The sequence below is a fragment of the Manihot esculenta genome, chromosome 13, assembly GCF_001659605.2.
Source record: "Manihot esculenta cultivar AM560-2 chromosome 13, M.esculenta_v8, whole genome shotgun sequence".
Lineage (NCBI taxonomy): Eukaryota > Viridiplantae > Streptophyta > Magnoliopsida > Malpighiales > Euphorbiaceae > Manihot > Manihot esculenta.
Genome location: NC_035173.2, coordinates 33,045,150 through 33,066,432, shown reverse-complemented (window position 1 = coordinate 33,066,432; position 21,283 = coordinate 33,045,150). Strand labels below are relative to the sequence as shown.

The following is a 21,283-nucleotide window of genomic DNA, read 5'->3' as shown; positions in this document are numbered from 1 at the left end:
AAAATAAAGAAAATAAATAATATAAAACAACAATGGTATAGAAAAGAGATCCGAAAAAATTACAAAGTAGTGAATACTCGAATTAATATGCTTTTAATGAACGTTTAAATAATTTTTAACGTTATATTTTAATAATTTTTTATTATTAATTTTATTTCATGTGTGTAATACATGTTTGTATTTATTATAATATTTGTGATTTATTTTTTAAAATTATTTATATTTTTTATATTATAATATGGTTATAGTATACTAAATTAAAATTATTTATATTTTTTAATTATTTGTAATATGTTTTTATATTTATTATAATATTAGTGATTTAATTTTTAAAATTATTTATATTTTTTTATATTATAATGTGGTTATAGTATATTAATTTTTATTAATCATGCAATAACTAATAAAATTCTAAACTGTATATTTATCTAATTAAGGAAAAAAGAGATGGTTTCTAAAAAATACAATATAACTATATTTAGGAAAAAAAATAAATAGATATAAAAATAATATATATATATATAGAGAAAATTATTATAAATCATATTATATATTATGATAATAAATGCTCATTATTTTATCGGTAAATTCATATTATTTGTAATACGTTATTATTAACTTTAATGCACAACATAGATATGTGTAGATTATAATATCATATACTGTAAATTAATTAATAAATAGTAATATTAATAAAATTTAATCTATAGATTAATTATTTATAAATTGGAAAAAATTAACTATAGTTAAATTTTTTATAGAGATAAAACTTTAAAAATTCTGAATTATAATTGTGAGTAAATATAAAATTGTGATTTTTTTAATAATATGTCTGTAAATAATACGAATTGAATACAACAACTAATAAGATTACAAGTTTTTTTATTTAATTTTGTGTCTTATTTAATTCAAATTAAGTATTTTTTTAACAGGTAAACTTTTTAGAAAATAACTTAATTAATTTTAAGAAAGTAACTTACTTCAAAGTCTTAAATTATCGGAAAGTTAAAGAAAATTTACTAACGAAACCAATAAAATTTTAATATTTTTAGTAGAGTGAGCATTATTAAAAGAATTTATTCAAATTAATTTAATTTAATAATTTGATTTGATTTATATAATAAATTGATTCGATTTGATTTTAATTTTTTAATTTTTTAATTTAATTAATTCGGTTCAATTTTAAAAAATAAAATTTCAGTAGAATTAAACTGACTATATATATATATTTGAAGCTAAGATCAAATATAGTCTTAATTTTAAAGTTGAAAAGTTGAATCAATTTCGAGTCGGAAAAATTGGTTAAATTTAAAAATTGAATGAAATTTATCGGAAAATAAATATTTATTATTTTCACACATTAGAATTATAAGTAGTCACGTCACGCAAAGTATAGGTAATTGCCTATTTTAGTAATGAGAGAATAGTCATAGATGGGGAAAAACATATATAGAGATAGGAAAAAATTAATTAAAATAATTTTTTATTTTATAATAAGATTTTTCAAGGGTAATTATCAATGGGTAAATTTCTAATATTTATCACTCTTAATTTCCGTTTATTTTAAAAAATATTTATTGTTTAAAAGAAATTTTATATTATTTTTTAAAAAATAATTTTTTTTAAAAAAATATTTTTTACACCTTGCAAATCTTATTAAAATATTTATATATAAAATTATTAATATATTTTATTTTATAAATTAAATTAAATAATAAATTATTTTATTAAAAAATATTTTTTAAATACAAGGTATTTTTCAAAAATAAATAAAGTCTTAATAATTTAGTTATCCACTAGATAACGTTGAGTAATTAATACCATAATATTAGTAATTAAAATGTAATTTTTTTTTTATTTTGAATGTTTATATAATAATTTGTTTTTAAAAAATTACAAATTATCATTGATAAAAAAAATAATAATAAAAAAAGAAAGAGAAAATTTGGGTCGATGGGCCTTCCCCTATCGTCCAGTCTATGGATAGACACTCTGCTTTTGCTTGACGGTAAGACAGAAATTAGGGTTTAAGGTCTGTGATCTCTGCAAGATCAAAATCTCTTTTTTGAGGAATCAAAACCCCTTTCTGAGAGAGAAAGCAATGGCGTCTAGGGTTTCGCTTAAGAGCAAAGGCAAAAGCAGCAGCGGGAAGGGATCAAAGGGCATGGAAGAGAAATCGACCACCCAGTGCTTGAAGGAGTGGAGCACTTGGGCCATGAAAAAGGCTAAAGTGGTCACTCATTATGGATTCATTCCTCTGGTCATCATCATCGGCATGAACTCCGAGCCTAAGCCTCAGCTCTACCAGCTTCTATCTCCTGTCTGATCCAATCGCTTGATGCTCATATCGTGGTGATTTGCGTTACCTCGTTTGAGTTGATACCTACTTGTCGAATCTACATGGATTGACTGATGTTATTTATTTGGTTTAGGCCTTAGGGGTTGTGAGTTAAAGTTCTATGCAAATCAAGTTTATGGATGAATTAGTGCAATATGTGAAGATATCCAATCTTTATCAATGGCTTTGAATTTTTGGTTTAATAATACAAAAATATCTGCAAGTGCCCCTTAGTTTATCTTATAAGCATTGTTCTTTAGCTGTCACTTTGGCGATGCATTTTTTCTTTTAAACTCAATTTTTGTCATCACGAATTTTTTTTTTTTTTTTTAATTTCCGGGTGAAAATTTAGGAGCTTGATTTTGTTTGTTGAATTTGTATTTTGAAGCTGAATGAAATGAAAGTCCTTTTATTTATTTTTTAAACCATATAGACCCTTTATTTGCTAGCTTGGCTACTTCTCTGTGATGGTCCAGACCTATCAATGAGAGAGGAGGCTGAAAACATCATTTATATGTTTATCAATTATTTTAGCTGTGGGGGCAATTTCATTTTAGTTGGCCTTAGTTGGGCTCTTTGTACATTATGAATTTGATTGTGTAGAGCGAGCAACTCAACTAAGCCTCAATACCTATCTAGATAGGCTTGTGAGTTCTCTCCCATCATTTTAGCTTGGTTTAGAATTTTGCAAAAAGTTCCAAAGCTACTAAACTTGTCCCAAGTCATCCTGTGTTTGATACTAGTAAAACTTTTTTGCACATATTTGTTCTACAGCTTCCTGCAATAAACTCTTTTCACTTTTTTGCTTGATAAATGATACTTTGATTGCCTGTTATGAAGTCTTGCAATTCTACCTCTTCAAATTCTTGTTCACTTTTCCCTGCCTGCCTTTTCTTTAATGCTTAGATGTGGATAAATGTAGCTTCAACCCCCTTCCCTTGCATCTGTGTATTTGATCATATGATATGCTTCCTGAAATCGATGCGTGGGCTTCATCCACGAGGCAGAATAATTTCATTTATTCCTTAATTTTAAGGTGAACTTGCAATTCTGTAGGCATAAAGTAATATTTTTCTTCTAGTCTTTCGAACTTAGGTTCTACATTTTCAATGGCTTTAGGCAATAGATCGTTGCAATTTCAGTCTTCTTTTCTTTTCATTGCTGCATTGAGCTTGCTTTGCGGCTCTTTAATCCCATCTTTCCTGGGTAAATGGATGAAGAACATCAATGTCCATCCTGTTGCTGAGTAATTCATCTTCTTGTTGTGGCTCGTGTATTTTATATTTGCATTTCTGTCTAATTTTCTTCCCTTGTTTCTACACTTGACTGTGTGTGCGAGTCCTTTATAGGGCAGATTGAATCAACAGTATAGACTTTATCCTTTCATTTGGAATCAAGCCAGAATTCAATTCAACTTCATTCCTGAGTGAAGTTTCCCGTCTTATATTTTGCTCTAAATTTCCATGGTGGTAGTTGAATTATTTTATGATGTGATTTGCAGGTTATCTGCTGTGTTGGGTTATTGTTGCAGGTGCCATTTGGACCCTTGCCCTTCCCTCTATTTGAATAATCATTAACCCATAGCTGCTTCTTTTTTCAATTGGCTTGGACGGGATATATATATTTTTCCCTTTAATCTTAGATATTTCTAGGGATGACAAGTCAGTATTTTTAAATTTTTTATCTGAGTGACCGATTTTAATTGGATAATTTTAAAGAATATATAATCGGATTTGAATGGATTTGATTTTAAAAATTAATTTCCTTAATAGATTTACTTTTAAATTTATATATAAAATATTCCTGACACTAATTTGTTTTTATAAATAATATTTTAAAATAAAATTATATTTTATAATAATATTTATAAATTTTTTATATGTTTTAAATTAAAATATAATCTTTTTAGAAATATTAATTTTTAAAATTAAAATTATTAATAAGAATACTTTTTCATAAAAATTATTAATCAAAATATAAATTAAACAAATTTAAATACCATTTGGATGATAATAATAATTGAATTTCAAGATGAATTATATTAATAATAATAATTAGATTTAAATAAAATAATTCTTAAAAGTATTTTACCCGTTTATATTTTTAATATTTTGATATCAATAAGTGAAAATTTATAACTCTTTATAGTTTTTTTAGTTTAGTTTTTGAACTTAGTTGATCTAATTATCAATATTTTTTAAGACTCAAAATTGAAATTACAATTCATTTATAATTGAGCAGGCAGTGATTTGAAAATATTGAGTAGAGATGTAATTTTTTTTCCCAAGTAGTTTACTTGTTGCTATCATTGCCAGAGAATTCTTCAGCTTCTTTTGTTAGGTTAGCTGGCACTTGTATTTCGTTTTGGTTAACTAAGTTATTTTTATTATTTCTCTTTTACTTAAATATATTAAATTTAATTTTTAATTTTTTTAGCCATTGCTTTTGCCATGTAAGAGGTTCTAGAGCTCTGACCTTTCTTCACCTTTCTTTATCTCTCTATAAGCCTCTAGTTTTAAAGGTCTCCTTTCTCTTTGATGTTTTTTTTTTGTTTTGAATTTGCTTTGATGGGTTTTTTTGGTTAAATAATTTATGAGAATAATACTTATGATCAAAAGTCATTAAAAATTATTTACTAATTATATTTTAAACACCCCTTAAAGAGGATTTTTTAAATAAAAAAGAAGATCTCAATCTTTGTTTCAGAAATAATATAAATTAAAAAATCTTTTTTTTTTTTATGCTGATACCCAACTGGATCAAGTTGAATGGCAACACAAAATATATATATAATCGATCCCAACCAACTCCAAATTTAAATTTTGTTGTCTTTTAGAAGAAGATTGCTTAACATAAAATTTTTTTTTTCATAATTTTTATATATTTTTTTTATTGTTCTAAAATTATTATTTATTTTTCTTTTTTAGATTATAATAATTTTATTTTATCTTCAATAAATCTCTTAAAATATTTTTTAGTATTTAATAAAATATAATATATTTAAAATGATATAATTAAAAAGTTAATAAAAAATTATTTTTAATATATATAAAAAAAGTGAAGAAAACTCATAGTACTCACGGATAATATTTTTTCTTTCCTATTCAATTAATGGAAACAGCCGGAAAACACCAACTCTTGACTATCTAAATACAAGTGGAAGATGCCTTTCTCATTCATGCTTTATTTATTTTTATTTGGAAAAAATAATTTGTATATAGAAATATTTTCTGTAAAAAATATATTTTTTAAAAAATTTATTTTATAATTTTGGTTGCATCATTGAAAAAAAATAAATATTAATAAATGTAATAGAAAATTTAATGGTTCTAATAAAAATTTTAAAAATAATTTTTTTTTTTTGAAAATTATATTAAATTTCCACTCAAGGGTTTAAATTTGATCCATTTCCATTGCTATTAAGTGGACTTTCAATACTAAGTTATTTTATAAATAAATTTCTAACCCAATATTTTAAAAAAAAATTGTTAATTTTTAACATTAATTCAAAATATTGGACTGCTGCTGTCATAGGGTGAGCATTCGGTCGGTTCGGTTCAAAATCGAACTGAACCGAATAAATTAAAAATCGAAATTTTAGTATTTATGAAAACCGAATCGATTTTGATCAGAAACCGAACCGAATTGAATTGGTCTGATTCGGTTCGATTCGATTCGATTTAATCGATTTCGATTTTTAATAATTTTCTTATTTTTTACACTTTATTTTAAATATTTTAAAATTTAATTAAAATATTTTAATATTAATATGGTTTAATTTCTCTATATTATTGAAAAAATATATTATTATCACTAATTGGTTCGGTTCGATTTTTTCAATTTTTTTTTATCAAAACTGAACAGAACCGAAATAACTAAAATTTTTAAAATTAAAAACCAAATCGAATCGAAATGTATAAAAAATTGAATTAAATTTTTAAACCGATTCAATTTGATCGATTTTTTCGAATGACTAAAAGGAAGTAAATGATATTTTATTAAATTTTTAGTATGAATTCCTGTCTTTTTCTCCGTGAATTATATAATATGGATTACCCTTTTGCTTAACTGTCAATCAACTCACCTGCTACTGCAGCCTTTGTTGAAGAAATAAAGTTGATAATGTCCTGCTGCTTTTGAATTTAATTGTCTTAATTAAACATGATGTTGATGATTGATTTCTACTCTGCTTACATGTAGTGACTTTATAATTTCATGTTCTTCCACTTCTTGCTCATGTTTTTTAAGTTTACTATGATAATGTCTAAAATATTCCCAACTTTAAAATCTTGACACCTATTTTTTTATTATATAATTTTAAAACGAATGCTTATATATAAATCTAAATATATAAATATACATAGCTGATAAAATATATTTGAATAATTAAGATTAAAATATATTTAAATAATTAAGATTTAAATCGTATAATATTTTTAAATGCGAGTATTATTCATCTGTTAATAGAAATATTAACATAAAAAAATAGGAAACCTTTGAATTAGAATTAAAAATTATTAAGGTAAATTAATGAATTTTCAAAAGATTTAGGACGTAATAATAATTTTCCCTTAATCAATTTCATTTAAAACAAAGTCAATCGGAAACATCCTAGCTAGCAATTCTAGCCACTTGAGATGTAGCATCTTCCATCCAAATTAATTCAGCACCAGAGATAAAGGGCCAGGATTTAAATTTTAAGGACAAATCATAAAAGGTGACATCACAACCTCACCGGCCGAAATGGCACCGGCAGCGACGCCCTTTTCTTTCCAGTTACTTTATGACATTTTTAAAACGAGTACGTGTTAAATCAGATTATATATTAATATTATCTTTCTATAATTCAGGGAGTTGGTGGGGTGGAGCCCAATTCATCAACTGCATAAAATTCCAACTACACTTTTTTAAAAAAAAAAAAAATTACAAAAGAGATATATGATTTAAAAATTATAAATAAATTAAGTAATACTACACAAACATACCAATTTGACTCGGTCAAGTAGTTTTTTAAAGGATAATTATACAAAGTTGGAAATTATGTTTTTTATTTGAGTTTTAATTTCAAATTAATAAAAAATTTAAGTGGAAATTAGGTTAATTTGAGTGAGATCCAAAATTTCCAAATCTCTTATTAGATGGAGATTGGGTATGAAAAATAAAACTAAAAAACAAAGTTAAAGTTTTTCAAAGTATAATCATAGTTTACAAATCTTAATTTCCATGCATAGATTGTAGGAATGTCAAAAGGATAATTGATCATATTCTTTTCTGGGGGCAGTGTGCAGGAGCTTAATCATGGCTTAACCTGTTAACCATGATGAATAAGGGGAAAATATTGAAATCCAATCATAGTCCACCAAGTTAGGTGTTGATGTCGATTAGCTCAATTCATAAAAAAAAAAAAAAAAAAAAAAAAAAAGAATTGGTCAAAATAGTGCCTTTGGCTCATGGTGAATTTTCAATATGTGTATAGTCAAATACTGGGGTGATGATGACAGCCAAGGGCCCAGGCGGCCACCAACATCTCCGGTGTCCCCTTGGTGGTTGATATTTATTCATTTTCTCTAATATATTTTCTTCATTCACCTTTTAATTTTAGATGATGGACTTATTGCTCCTACTCTTACCAACTGCACTGCTCCATTTATAAATAGAGCAAGCTACCATGTTATCTTTCAAATCCCATTTCAGAAAGAAAAAAGAGCAAGGATTTAGCATTTAGCAGCAATGGCTCCAGGTCAGGAAGAGCAACAAAACCAACAAGGTGGCCACCAAAATCTTCAACAGAGTCTTGCTATTTACAAGGCAAGCATTTTTTTTTTTTGGTGTCGGCTTCAAGAAGCAACAACTAATAATTGTTTTTTCAATTCAAAAAGGAAAAAAAAAAGCTAATAATTGTTTTTATTGTTTGTTAGTTTAAATTCTGCTTTTAGTCTAAAACCCATTTTGTTCTCTTGCAGGATATTCTTGAAACAAAGGAGCCTGAACCAAAACAGGAGTAGCAAAACCTAGTTGGTAGACACCAGGAAATTGGACACAAGAGTCTCTTACAGAGTGATGCTCTTTACCAGGTAAGCATTGCCTGTTTATTTACTTTTTTATTTACCCCATTAATCAAATTAGGCAACATAAAAAAAAGTTGAAAAAAACTCATCAAACCATTTAACAGTGCAGGATCAGATGACTTACTCCTAAAATTTTATTTTTGTTTTTGCAGTATATACTGGAAACTAGCGTTTATCCTAGAGAGCCTGAACCACTGACAGAGCTCCGTGAATTGACGGCAAACCATCCATGGTAAAATATTAATATTATTAAATTTATTCATGCAATCATTTCTTATAATGAAACACAAAGATCCCTTCACCCTCATTATCTCTCTATCGTTCCTTCATGGTTGATAAGAATTGAACTTATTTTAAATGATTACACAGGAACATCATGACGACATCAGCTGATGAAGGGCAATTTTTGAGCATGCTTCTTAAGCTCATCAACGCCAAGAACACTATGGAAATTGGTGTTTACACTGGCTACTCACTTCTTGCCACTGCTCTTGCTCTTCCTGATGATGGCAAGGTATTTTTTCTATTCCAGGCTAAAACAAGCAACATCCCAATAATTGTTCAGCTAATCAAGAGCGAGTCAGCTAAATAACTACTAAATAACTTAGATTAACTTTTTGGATCAAAATTGTCAATTTTAGCCAAATTGACATAAATACAGAAGAATAATAATCTAATTGTTAAATGTTTCAGATATTAGCCATGGACATCAATCGTGAAAACTACGAATTGGGTCTACCTGTTATTGAAAAAGCTGGTGTTGCTCACAAGATTGATTTCAGAGAAGGCCCTGCACTTCCAGTTCTTGATCAATTGATCCAAGATGTAGGTACCCTTGACAAAATAAAATCCAGGCAGTGCATGCTGGATTCATTTTTCTGACGTGAAATTTACAATTTTGCAGGAAAAATGCCATGGAACATTTGATTTTATCTTTGTGGATGCTGATAAAGACAATTACCTTAACTACCACAAGAGGACCATTGAGCTTGTGAAGGTTGGAGGACTTATCGGCTATGACAATACCCTGTGGAATGGCTCTGTGGCTGCACCTCCTGATGCACCATTAAGGAAATATGTCAGGTTCTATCTTGATTATGTTTTGCAGTTCAACAAGGCTATAGCTGCTGATCCAAGAGTCGAGATTTGCCAGCTTCCTGTTGGTGATGGGATTACTCTGTGCCGCCGCATTAGCTGATCATTTTAATGGAGTTTTGTGTAATGCTGCAATTGTTTGATTGAAACAATTCAAGTATGGAACAATTCACAAAGGGTCTAGGGTTAGTAATCCACCCAGTAGTTGAATCCCTAGCACAGAAAATTAAGGCTCACAGAGTTCCAAGTTATGTGTTTTTGAATTTTAATTAATATCTCAATAATATATCAGATTTTCAGAAAAAGAACAGAAGTTTCATGTTCTTTTCCTTTCTTTTTTTTTTTTTTTTTTTTTTTTTTTTTTCTGTTAAAGAGAAGTTAATTTAGTTAAATCTATAACTTTTGTTTAGTATTTTAAAGTATACTCTTTACTTATGTTGTCTTGTTGGAAATTAAATAGCTTATATTATAAAATTATTTTTAAAACTACTGAGTTTTATTTTCTCTTAATATATATTAAATAGAAATATATAAATAATTTAAAAAATAAATTATTATCTAGAGATAAATGGTCTATGAATTAAAATAAATAAAAAAAAGTAAAACTATTTTATGGGACAAATGAAACCCTATTATGTTAAACTCTATTGGCATTTAGAAGAATCTTTAATGTAAGAAAAATATGTTTTGTTGTCAACTTATTCCAACAAAGGACAGAGGGAAGATTTAAGATCAAAGAAGAAAGAAACAAACAAAGAAAAAAAAAAGAAATCGATAAAATAACAAAAATAATATAGTATATTATATAAACCTTTTACAAGATTTCCAAAAATATAGCATCCAAGTAGCTGGGATCCAAGTTAATCAGGTGGGTGGAAGGCCTTATACTCCTTTTACTAGATAGTCTAGTTAAAACTAAGGCCTTATTTGGTTGGAAAAAATTACTTTCTAAAAAATAAACCTTCTAAAAAAAATAATTTAATTAGATTGAAAAAAACTATTTATTAAGAAAGCTATTTACTTTTCAGAAAGTCAAGTAAATATTGATAGTCAAACAAATAAAATTTTAATATTTTTTGAAAATTTCAAATTTTTTAGTTAAGTTACCCAACCAAACAAGGTATAAGATATAAAGATATTACATCGGGACACATCGAAATGCAATAAAGGTCAGAAGTATAAGATAAGCTACCAAGCTGTAGGTCAATGCTAAGGGGATGGGAGTTGAATCTTGAACAGTTAGGGAACTCTCTTATATGTATTGCGGATCCATCCAAGAGTGATGTGTCATAAACCCAGTTTATCTATTATAAATGGTATTAGTTGAATTTTGACGACCTTGTTGTAAGGATCACCAGAGTATTGAACATTTATAATTTTGACGACCTCGTCGACGGATGCTGCTTAAACGACACGGAGTGAAGCTCTATTTCCTTCTTCTAGGGTTAAGGTTCTGTAGGTTTTGATATGGGCTTGGGCTTTTTTGTGTTTGGGCCTTATTAATTTTTTCCCTATTTCCAGCCTTCTTCCTTCGTAATGGTTTCTGCCCAGATTTTGTAATGAATTAGCCTTACATTTGATAATAATAATAATAATAATAATCTAGCACCATCAAACCTAGTATAATGCTCAGAAATGATACCCTCAATCATAAAACAAGTAATATCTTTGTCACCTAACACTTTACAGCTAGTCAAATCATAATCACATATTAATTGAAGGATAGTTCAATCTGATTGGTTAAGACTGAATATAAGACGAGAAAACAAGGTAATCTCAACTTGTTCCTTGAGCATTTATTCTCTCCTTCCTTTTTGTTTGACATAATCACTGCGTTAGTCATAGGAATGCAGCAGAGTAAAATCTCCTTTCTAGTATTTTAACTTTCAAAATAATAATGGGCCATTGCCGAGAGACTACACAATTGCTCTTCCAACTGTTGATATGATGAGTTTGTGCAAGTAGGCAAGATGAAGGAAGCACCGAGTATGTTCGTCAAGGTGCTTTTGTTCTTTTTGGTACTTTTAGTACTTTATTGCAACCATGTGGTCGTTTGAAGTTGCTAGACATGGGAAAATGGATATTCTTGAAACTGTTGCTCTTTGCAGATGAGACTGAAATGAATAATAAATTGATTATGTATGGAAAATGTGAGAATAAGACAGATGCATGCTGGGTGTTTGATAAAATGCGGAAGAGAATCATGGGTCCTTGGCATTTGTTGATGAGTGCGTATGTAGCAAATTGGCAGCGCTAAAATGATCTGCTGTCGTTTGAGGAGATGGTTACCATGCGAAGCTGCAATCATAAGGTATCCAATTCCTTTTAAAGGTTGGTTGGCCAGAGCAGATTTAGGACTCGTGGATGACTTGGAAAACTGTGATGAAGTACTGGAATGGTTAGCCAGTGAGTGACTTCATTAATGAAAAGGGTTGGAAACAATTTCAAGCGCTTCGGTTAGCTGCAAATGTGAAACTTTTTGGAGAAATAAAAAGTAAAAGAGATTGCTGAAATATTAGGGGCGTGGCCTTAAGCTGGGATGCTGTAAACCCGTTATGCTAAAGGAGAAGGAATAAGAAATTGGGCAATGGCAGAGGAAGAAAAAATGTCACTCCCTACCAATGAAGAAGATAAGCATGGAATACATCAACGAGTCATGTCTGCATTCTTTAGAGTTCCTTTGAGGGCAAGGAATTTTTCAAAGAAGGGTATTGATACGGTACCATTTGGCCACAAAGAATAAAAAGGAAAAGTTACGCCTTAACATGCCGGAATAAAATTAGCTTAGAACTCTCCTTCATTCTGCGTAAGTCGCATGGATAATTTGAGATCCTTGGAATTTCTTCTCCTTTACGTTTTTGTTTGCATCAAAGAAATTAAACGAACAGATGAAAAGCACACGATCCTTTTATCAAAAGAGTAATGATTTAACGAAATTTCCTAATCGTTTGCTCTTTCACATGCAAAATTCGATGTTAGATTATCCTGTTTTAGTGAATACAATTTGATCAAGAATAAACATATATGGAGTGCAAAATAAAAAAAGTTAACCTTGGAGAAGACAATGGCCTCTCCAACATGATAATGATTGTGCGTTCGCCTATCCCCTATGGTCAATCAGAATGATGCATCTTCTGCCTGTAAAAGAATTACAAAAATTTTGAATTGAAGATGTTAACAAATGCACAAATTAAGCAACCTTCTTAGCACGACCACTTGTATGAGCACCGTCTTCTTTTTTTGATCCAGATGCTTCAGGCTTCCTAGCCCAAGCAGGAGCTCTGTCTGGTTCATATCGATAGTCGTAGAAAAGTTCTTCTCCTGCACTAATTCGTTCTTTTGCAAATATGCCAACACGGTGATCCCCTGCAACCATTATGACCTGCTCCAGTGGTTTAAAATGTTAAGTGGTAGCAACATGTCTGAAATGCATTGTTACAGTATTTCTAGCCACATCATTAAACCCAATGGACAAGTAAACATTTCAAATATCCCATGAACAACATTTGTATTTGGACAATACCTTTGCATAGCAATTTGGATCTGGTGAGTGGTTGGCAAACTTCAATTTATCACCCTTCCGGTAAGCATCAAGAACAAACTGCAAAATATAATCTTTAAATCATGAGCAAGAAAAAAATTGAATCTTCGTGCCAAATCCAATGTGATTCAAGAAGTCATGCCTGATCATTCAGGTTAAAGAGAAATGATGAATTTTCACGGTCATATATCTTCCCACGCTTATCTGCTTCCCTGTGTGAAATCAGTTCTCCAGTGTATTCACCTAGATACTCGTGCTTGCCAACACTATTCTGGAGGGTTACCAAGTATTATTCATCAGCAAGATGAAATATGAAAGCCAAACAAATAACAACATATCTCAATGTTACCTTCAAGAAAGCTCCCCAACCAGATACATCAGATCTTCCAAGTAAAACCTGAACAGAATCAAAGTTCAAGATTAATAGCAAGTAGTTTTTTTCTCATTCGGCTTCCTCTTTCTCCCTCTCACCCATTTACATTTTTGCCTGGTACATGATCTGCACCCCATTTGACTTTAATGAATAGCAAGCAATCTAATACCTTTTCGTATTACTAGAATATGCTAATTGCAGAAATGACTGTTATCACTTGGATATATTCAACTAAGCCTTAGTTGAGAACTAGTTAAGATAGGTTAAACAGATAATTTCTTCCATTAGCTACTGCTTAGGGAAAAACATCCTATGAATTTCTATGATATTTAATCATTTTTAACCACTCTTTGCTATTTTCTGGTTCACCCACCCATTGCCTTTTTTTCTTTTCTACTGCTTGAATCCACTTGCTTTTCAAATCAATGGGTTTCAACTCCATAATTATATAATCATATGAATTGTTGTTATTCCCCCAGATGCATTATGTTTTAAAATGTCTATTCTTGTGTCTTAAAACATGCATCTTAACATCATCTCAATTAAGCTCATGTTAGGAAATATGCTATTTTCCATTGCTCTGCACTTTTTGTCACAAAACCCAAATACCCTATTACAGCCTCATGGAACATTGCACTGTTCGATCTTTATAAAAGCTTCACAATTACAGGGAAAGATTGCCATATAGCATAATCAATATCTATAATCACATAGCATAATATGCATCGCTTGGGAGATAAAAATGTTCATTTCCAGATGGAAGAACTTCACCCCACAAGAGTATTAACTAGACAATTGAAAAAGATTTTAAGATGGGGAAATTCAGCCCCGTGGAACTCTGCATATTGACAATGAAAGGAATTAGAAACAAAAAAAAAGAATGTGTTTACCCTTTGTTGTTGTTTGAGGAGAAGCTTCATATTCCTGCATTCATAATTATCACCTCTCTGGTTAGGAACCCCAAGAGTACCGTCACCACAACTGCATAGAGTTGAATTTAATCAGCTCAAGAGAGTTGAGAGAAAAAGAAAAGGTGAGGGTTGACAGAAGGGGTGAAAAGTGGAGGATGCATAGATTTTCTTTTCCAAAGGAGGACACATAAATAAAAAAAGTAACTAGAACTATGATATTAAATATATTTTGTTTCTTTAAATGCTTGTCCAATAATTTATGATATATAAGCTGAAAACCCATCATGTGGAGTCCAATAAATAGCAGAGAATGAATCAAAATTAATATTATTTAATAACCAAAATAGATATAGGCCATGATTTTTTTTTTAAAAAAAAAGGTCACCAATAACACAGCAAATTATATGCATAAAGCAACAGTAAACGTTGAGGAATTTTAATGTTGTTCCCTAGTGAAAGCAATATCAAAGACAGCATGAGATAGAATGATAGAGGTCACAAAGTGGAAGTGGATGGATTTGGAATTTGTGTAAATGAGTATGGATACCCTGGTGGTGGTGGTGATGATACAATCATTTCTAGGAAATTATTAAAAAACTCACCTGACCCAACAATTCCTACAAACATCTGGATCACATTCCCTGTCTGCAGCAAAGCATGGACATTGACGACTTCGACATTGACTTTTAGCACAATGGCAACCCCTAAATCGGTTCTTGCAACTCTTGGGACATCTAATGAACAAGTAAATGTTAGCAGCAAGTAATATCATCAGCACAGAGCCACTAAGACATCTAATCTATAAGCCCCAAAAATTGTTCAACTTGTCAAGGAATGCAATTCTATAAGTTAAATCTGCACGAAATGCCAGTTGCAGAAAAGAAATATCAATGCTTCATTTTGAGTTTTTAAACAAAAGCTCACCCACAGTACTTCTCACAGCAAGTGCCATTCAACAGACATGTGCACTGCTTTCCACAAGCAGTTCGGCAACTACATGGATTATACTGTCGGCAAGGCTGATCTTTTCTCTCAGTAATCCGTTTCCGAATAGAATGGTAAGCAGTAGACTTCCAAGAATACTTCAAGCGGCGAACTCTGCCTCTTCTGCGTAAAAATCTTGATCTTCTTCTTACTTCATTATTACCCTGATGTCATTTCCCATCACACCACATTTGAAAAAGATTATATGTAAATCTCACAGTCATATGCAAGACGCAAACAGGTTACAAAACCACTAACCAATGCTCCATTGAAGTCAAACTTGGAATATCCTTCACCAAGAGAATTTGCAGCATCACCATCTTGGCAGGCCAGCCGATTTTCAGAGCCAGTCATATATTGAAAAACGTCCCAACAAGTCTTTAAACCATTTAAAAGGTTCCTAGAAATTAAACAACTGTTGTGAAACACAAAAACCAACGTCAGAGAATACAAAAGGGCAACATAATCCCTTGGGATTAATATTGCAAAAATTATCAAGCTATCAGCTAGATGATTTTTGGTACTTTTAGAAAAAAAAACAAAAACAAAGATCATGTTAATTTTTACTCTGCGCTTCGGCATCTTCTTTGAAATTCATTATCCCTGATCACATGCTAGAAAAGCTGTGACTGAATTACCAAATCACATTTGAAGAATGTAATATTGTATATTAGAACAGTTTCACTTTGTTAAAAGCCATTAAACAAACAATGAAAGCATGTCGCATTTCTTATTTCCAAAAGCTTTTTTCCTAATCTTTCATTGGCTTAGTTCTGTTGATTGCAAATTAGAATAATTTTGATGTACAATGAGCAAATCAATCTAGCAAAAAAATTCTATGAGCTACTTACCTATTTATTCCTTAATGATTTGGAATATCTCATTTTGCAGAAGCAAGTTTATTCTAAGATAGAAGTATTTGAGATAAAGTTAATTGCTCAAAATATTTCAGATAAAGTTAATTGCAAATCTGGAATGCTAGTCTAAAAAATTAGATGCAAGAAGATTGGGTCTAAATTTTAGGACAAGTTGGGAGGGGGTTTGGTGCTTACTAACCCTTTAAATTTCCATGGGCACAATCAATCTTTCTTTTACACAACGAGTATTATTATTCATCACATGCACAGCTTCAAGAGTTCAAAACTTTTGAAATTCTTTTGCACATCAATCAAGAATATGTGAAAAAAAAAACTTTTTTTTACCAATGAATTTGTAATTGAAACTCTTTAAAGGTGAACCAGGTGGTTTAACTTAAAGCTATCCAAATACAAAGAACTAAACATCAATTTTCAATGTGGTGAATCAAATTAAACTACTTAAAACATAGCTGATCATATCAGACATCATGCATATTGAAAGCCATCCCAAACCTAAGACATAAAAAAAATCAACAAAAAAAGGAAAAATGAAAATAAAAGAGCATGTGCAATATGCACCTACTGACCTATTTCTCCCAAAAATCTCCATGCCTTTCTCAAATAGGCTTTTTTCAAAAGGTTTCCAGGATCTGTTGTCAATCAACTCTTTTTTACATACATTTTCATCTATGCCCTCTTCTTTCCTCAATGTGTCATCACTGCTTGATGCTGGTGGATCAGTAATCATCTCACTCGCAGGACCATCATGACCTTCACCCTGTACTGAGTTGTTACTGTCTTGAATTATGCATTCTTTCCTCCTAGACCTTCCAACAATTGGAGATCTGACATTCTTGTGAGAAGATGAACTAGCATCTTCATTTTCCTTGCGTGAAGTGGATCTAAGTTTCATATCACCAGCCAAAAGGCCTCCACTAGCAATAGAATCAGAATCAGAAGCCACGGTTTTCTTCTGCCTTTTCCGCATGCAACTTAGAACACGTTCAGCTACTCGCTTGCTGTTCCTATGACAACTCCCAACTTTTCCAGCTAGCTTAGACTTGGAAGGTGAAGTGGCATCCTGTTGAGGTCCGATTTCTGAGTCACTGCTCTCTGAAACATTTTTGGCGTTCGACGAAGCACTTTCACTTTGGCTGATTTTCACCCTCCTCCTGGCAGATTGAGCATAAGATTTCTTCCTTGAGGAAATTTGTGTCCCCAATCCATTAGATGGATGAACAGAATTTTCTCCAAGGTCACCACACTCGGGAGAATTTACAGCATCAATTCTTTCCAACTTTAAAACCTGACATGAGTCAAGTGGAAGCTGATCATACATTTTTTCACCAATGACTAAACATGAAATTTCCCAATAAAATAAATCAGATAGATGAATGCCAAACACATACCGATTTGTAGCAGTGAGGACCACATGATACATTTTCCTCATCTGGATGGTTCAATTGATGTTGTTTCTCAGCCTAGCAATATGTTATATTGACAAAACATGTAAAATTGCCAGCCAGAAACTCATGCAACAACTTGACAATTAGCGTTAAATAATTAACTTACAGGAAACACAAGATCCTGTGAGCATCCATGCAATCTGCAATCGAAGACCTGCCCAATATATAGTAGGAGAAACTAATTCAATACCAGACCACAGATAACATAAAGTAGGATAAATTTGCAACAGGTACAAGAATGTTACAAGACATCGACGACAAAATAGATTGTCAAAAGAGTCCAAAGCAGCTTCAAGATCCTTATCAAGAAAAGAATTCACTGTTTGTGCATCACCATCTCCATTCTTTGGATCCCAAACAGCTGTCTCATCTTTTGTAAGAACTTCATATCTTGCCTGTATAAGATGTTTGATGGTGTTTCATATCTGTGTAAAGCCAGCACAAAGAAAATGGGAAACAGCTGGACCAAAGCTTACACAATGACCAGTTTTTATGAGATAAAAAAAAGAAGATTGATAGAATAAAAGTAATTAAACTACCCATTCAAATAGAGAAAGATAAAAGAAAAGTCATAAAATTTTTTCTTAAAACAAAAAAAAAAAGAAGAGAGAAGAAACTGAAAATACAGCATTCTCCTCACAAATGCATACCTTAATTTCAGAAGGGCTTCTAGAAAGACATTGTGCTAGTGATTCCAATACAATATCAGATAAACCAACTTCCTTGGCAGTCATGCTGGGAAAGAAAACAGAATCCAACATGAATAACAAGTCGTACTTCACACGCAGAATTCAAACATATAAAACATTTACATTCCACACAAATGCTCAGGATATGAGGCAAATTTTAGATTGAGAAGTAGACATGCAAACTACTTAAAATATGTAAGGTTCTTTTGTCATTAGTAAATATATATATAAACATCTATTACTTTCTATTCTCTAACCTCCACCCACCTCCCAACAAACCAGAAAAAAAAAAAAGAAATTTAGACATATTTCCCAATTCTTTCGACAATGTCACTCTTTCAATTGCTTCTGCAAAAACCTAAAGAAAATACATCCAACAGATTAACAAAATCCTTGTTACATTCAAGAGATCTAAACCAACAACTACCAAGTAATTTATTAGAATGAATCCAGTAAATAACAATTTTCCAATGAACACCAAAATTGTGCATAAAGTATGCATAATTCAAAATGCAGACGCTGAAACTTAGTAACAGATAGAAATGAAAAGGTGCAGCAATAATGCTTCATGGTAAATTATGGTGAGGCACGAACATAGATATAGAATTATAAGAAAAATGAGGAAAAATGCATCTGTTTATAGTAAATAGTTAAAACAATTGTAATATGATATTCTATAGCCCGAATTTTAAGAAATTGTCAGCAGAAAAGAGGAACAAGATCATGAATAATTACAGGTTAGTAACAAACGCATTTGATAAGAAGCTAAAAAGGTCAACAGGCCATATCACACTCAAGCAACAAACAAACAGGAAAGAGAAAAAGTAGATTAACATGATTATACCAACCGAAGAATAAAATCTTCAGAATCTACAAAATCTCTCTTTTCCTCTTCATCTTCAATTATTTCCTCCTCACTGTCACTGCAAATAAGTGCTTCACCACCATTTTGATCATAATATATTCTCCTTCGTCCAACCACAGATTGATCCTCTGTCATTCTTTGGTTTCTGCACTAGGTTCATCATTAACTGATAAGGTAATTAAAAAAGACTAACAAAAAAAAAAGCATTTTGAAGATGAAATCTACATATGGTATTTCAGAAAAATGTGGCTTGAGTTGAAAAATCATGGAACTCCAAATCTAAGGATCAGAAACCCATCATGCACATTTGTCATTACAAGTATATTAATAAATGAGGATTCTCACATCGGATACTCCAGGGAGGGTTTTATAACCCATCTATTGATAGCAAAGGACTGAAACCAGGGTGGAACTAATTCACCATAGGTCCCCAAAAAAGTTCAAGTACATCTCAAAGTTCACTCCTAAATGAACAAAAGATAATCTATCTTAAGCAACGAAAAGTGACCAAACTCATAATCTTTCACACAAGCGAACGAAGGTAATCAGACAAAGGCATTAAATACCAATATACTCATGGATAGGAAAAGAACTTCTCCTTAGAGACTAAGATAAATGGTAATCTTAACACACCTATCCAAGAAAATCCATGTAGTATATGGGGGCAATCTCTTCACTTCTGGGAGCTTAATAGGCCGAACAGCATTCTTGACTGGAATACTGGACCCTAGAAGAACTGCGGTAGAAGCATGACCATCTTCTTGAGAACTGTGGCTATCCTTATCTCCATTATTTGCATCAATACCACTGTGCATACCCAATGCATCTCTTTGCCTCTTTGTCAGTAAATCTACACTACTATCAGTAATGTTAATCCAGTTGCTTCTTCTTTCTTTCGACAACATATAAAGATGATTTGTGACGCCCATCAACTTTTGTTTATTCTCTTCCATTCTTTTCTGAAAAAATAAGACAAAATTCAACCCTTAAATTATGAGGAAAAGACCCAAAAGGTGTCCCACTGATTAAATACTCTGATATCATAAGAATGCACCTTTATAGAAACACACCGGGTAGCTGCAACTTGCTTCTTTAGAGAGTCAATTACTGATAAAACCTCCTTCATGCTTAGAGATGTTTCTTGTGGTTTTGCCACCTATAGAAGATATCAAGTCCATCTTAATTACAATCCATAATTTAGACATTCCCACAACATCTTTAAAAAAAATCCTAACAAATAACCATAAAACTCAAAGAAGGGAGGGGGGAGATAATTGAAATTTTTAACGACCCCAATGGTAAGACAGAAAAAACAAAAGAGCTAGCCAAACTCTGAGCCAAGTGCATCACACACAGACACAGCACCTAAAACGACAGGACTCTTAACCTAAGGTGACTCTGAGCACAATTAGTGCATCATCACAAGGCTTATATTCTCAATTACTTCTCCTCTAATGCATACCACACAACAACTCTTTCTAGCAAAATTTTGACATAATTTTTAAGTTGAAATACGTGTTGCTAGAAAATCAAAAACAGTTAAAACTTCTCAAAATAAAATAAGTACACCATTGAAAAGGACAACAAACTTTAATACATTAGCTACGCCATATAATGCAGCTACTGGATCTCCAGATATCAGATTACACACCGATTGTCAACAAAAACCAAAATTCTGGTCAACAGAGAACAAAAACAAAACTAAAATATACAGCGAACAAGCGTCATCAGCTAACAATTGATATGCATTTAGAGACAGTGACTAGTAAGAGAGGTAAGAAATGAGAAACGAGTACCAGTTCCTGCGAGTCCTTGGGGGGGTCCGATCTGCTGGCAGAAGCGGCCGGCGAAGACTTCGACGCCATTGCTGGTCGCGGTGCAGATTCGAACCCAAGTTTCCACTGGGGATCCGGATCGGGATCCGAATCATGCAGTAACAGGCAATGCGGTGACAAACAAAAAAAAAGGAAAAGTACGGTGAAGAATATATGAGAGGAGGATTTGGCGGGTCGTCTTGAAACCCTAAGGTCACGTCTATCTCAAATTCTGGGGAGGTTACTTTTATTTTTCTTTTCTTTTGCCGATTTTTTTAATTA

General features: G+C 31.3%; 2 protein-coding genes and 1 pseudogene across 6 annotated transcripts; 2 read left to right on the top strand and 1 right to left on the bottom strand.

Moving 5' to 3' along the window:
• The first annotated feature begins 1,954 nt into the window (after nucleotides 1-1,954).
• LOC110629535 (mitochondrial import receptor subunit TOM7-1) lies at nucleotides 1,955-2,576 on the top strand. Its single transcript, XM_021776555.2, has one exon. It carries the CDS (start codon nucleotides 2,102-2,104, stop codon nucleotides 2,324-2,326), a length of 225 nt encoding a protein of 74 aa, XP_021632247.1. The 5' UTR covers nucleotides 1,955-2,101; the 3' UTR covers nucleotides 2,327-2,576.
• Nucleotides 2,577-7,939: 5,363 nt separating this feature from the next.
• Nucleotides 7,940-9,806, top strand: LOC110629291 (annotated as a pseudogene). Its single transcript, XR_006348203.1, has 6 exons — nucleotides 7,940-8,146; nucleotides 8,302-8,412; nucleotides 8,559-8,638; nucleotides 8,776-8,920; nucleotides 9,100-9,231; nucleotides 9,311-9,806. The product of XR_006348203.1 is annotated as a caffeoyl-CoA O-methyltransferase 1-like (transcript).
• A 2,626-nt stretch (nucleotides 9,807-12,432) lies between these two features.
• Nucleotides 12,433-21,283, bottom strand: LOC110630077 (histone-lysine N-methyltransferase CLF). 4 transcript variants are annotated; one of them, XM_021777391.2, is made up of 17 exons: nucleotides 20,984-21,283; nucleotides 20,242-20,343; nucleotides 19,821-20,146; nucleotides 19,171-19,332; nucleotides 18,284-18,368; nucleotides 17,879-18,028; nucleotides 17,740-17,787; nucleotides 17,577-17,648; nucleotides 16,755-17,473; nucleotides 15,569-15,710; nucleotides 15,251-15,474; nucleotides 14,929-15,060; nucleotides 14,306-14,396; nucleotides 13,392-13,439; nucleotides 13,185-13,313; nucleotides 13,025-13,102; nucleotides 12,433-12,883 (listed from the first exon to the last, which is right to left on the bottom strand). In XM_021777391.2, the coding sequence occupies exons 1-17, from the start codon at nucleotides 21,050-21,052 to the stop codon at nucleotides 12,692-12,694; spliced, it is 2,769 nt and encodes a 922-aa protein (XP_021633083.1). In that variant the 5' UTR covers nucleotides 21,053-21,283; the 3' UTR covers nucleotides 12,433-12,691. The 4 variants fall into 4 exon arrangements, with proteins under 4 accessions (XP_021633083.1, XP_021633082.1, XP_043805466.1 ...); XM_021777390.2 differs by having other exon boundaries at nucleotides 15,569-15,725; nucleotides 20,984-21,281; XM_043949531.1 differs by having other exon boundaries at nucleotides 15,569-15,725; nucleotides 20,258-20,343; nucleotides 20,984-21,013.

Bases quoted from the DNA above. Each gene is read 5' to 3' on its own strand.
- LOC110629535 (XM_021776555.2), top strand. From the start codon at position 2,102: ATGGCGTCTAGGGTTTCGCTTAAGAGCAAAGGCAAAAGCAGCAGCGGG.
- LOC110630077 (XM_021777390.2), bottom strand. From the start codon at position 21,052: ATGGCGTCGAAGTCTTCGCCGGCCGCTTCTGCCAGCAGATCGGACCCC. The intron at 15,726-16,754 runs GTCAGTAGGTGC...GTTTCACAACAG, and splicing joins GAGATTTTTGGGAGAAATAG to TTGTTTAATTTCTAGGAACC. The intron at 13,103-13,184 runs GCATGACTTCTT...TATATTTTGCAG, and splicing joins TCTTTAACCTGAATGATCAG to TTTGTTCTTGATGCTTACCG.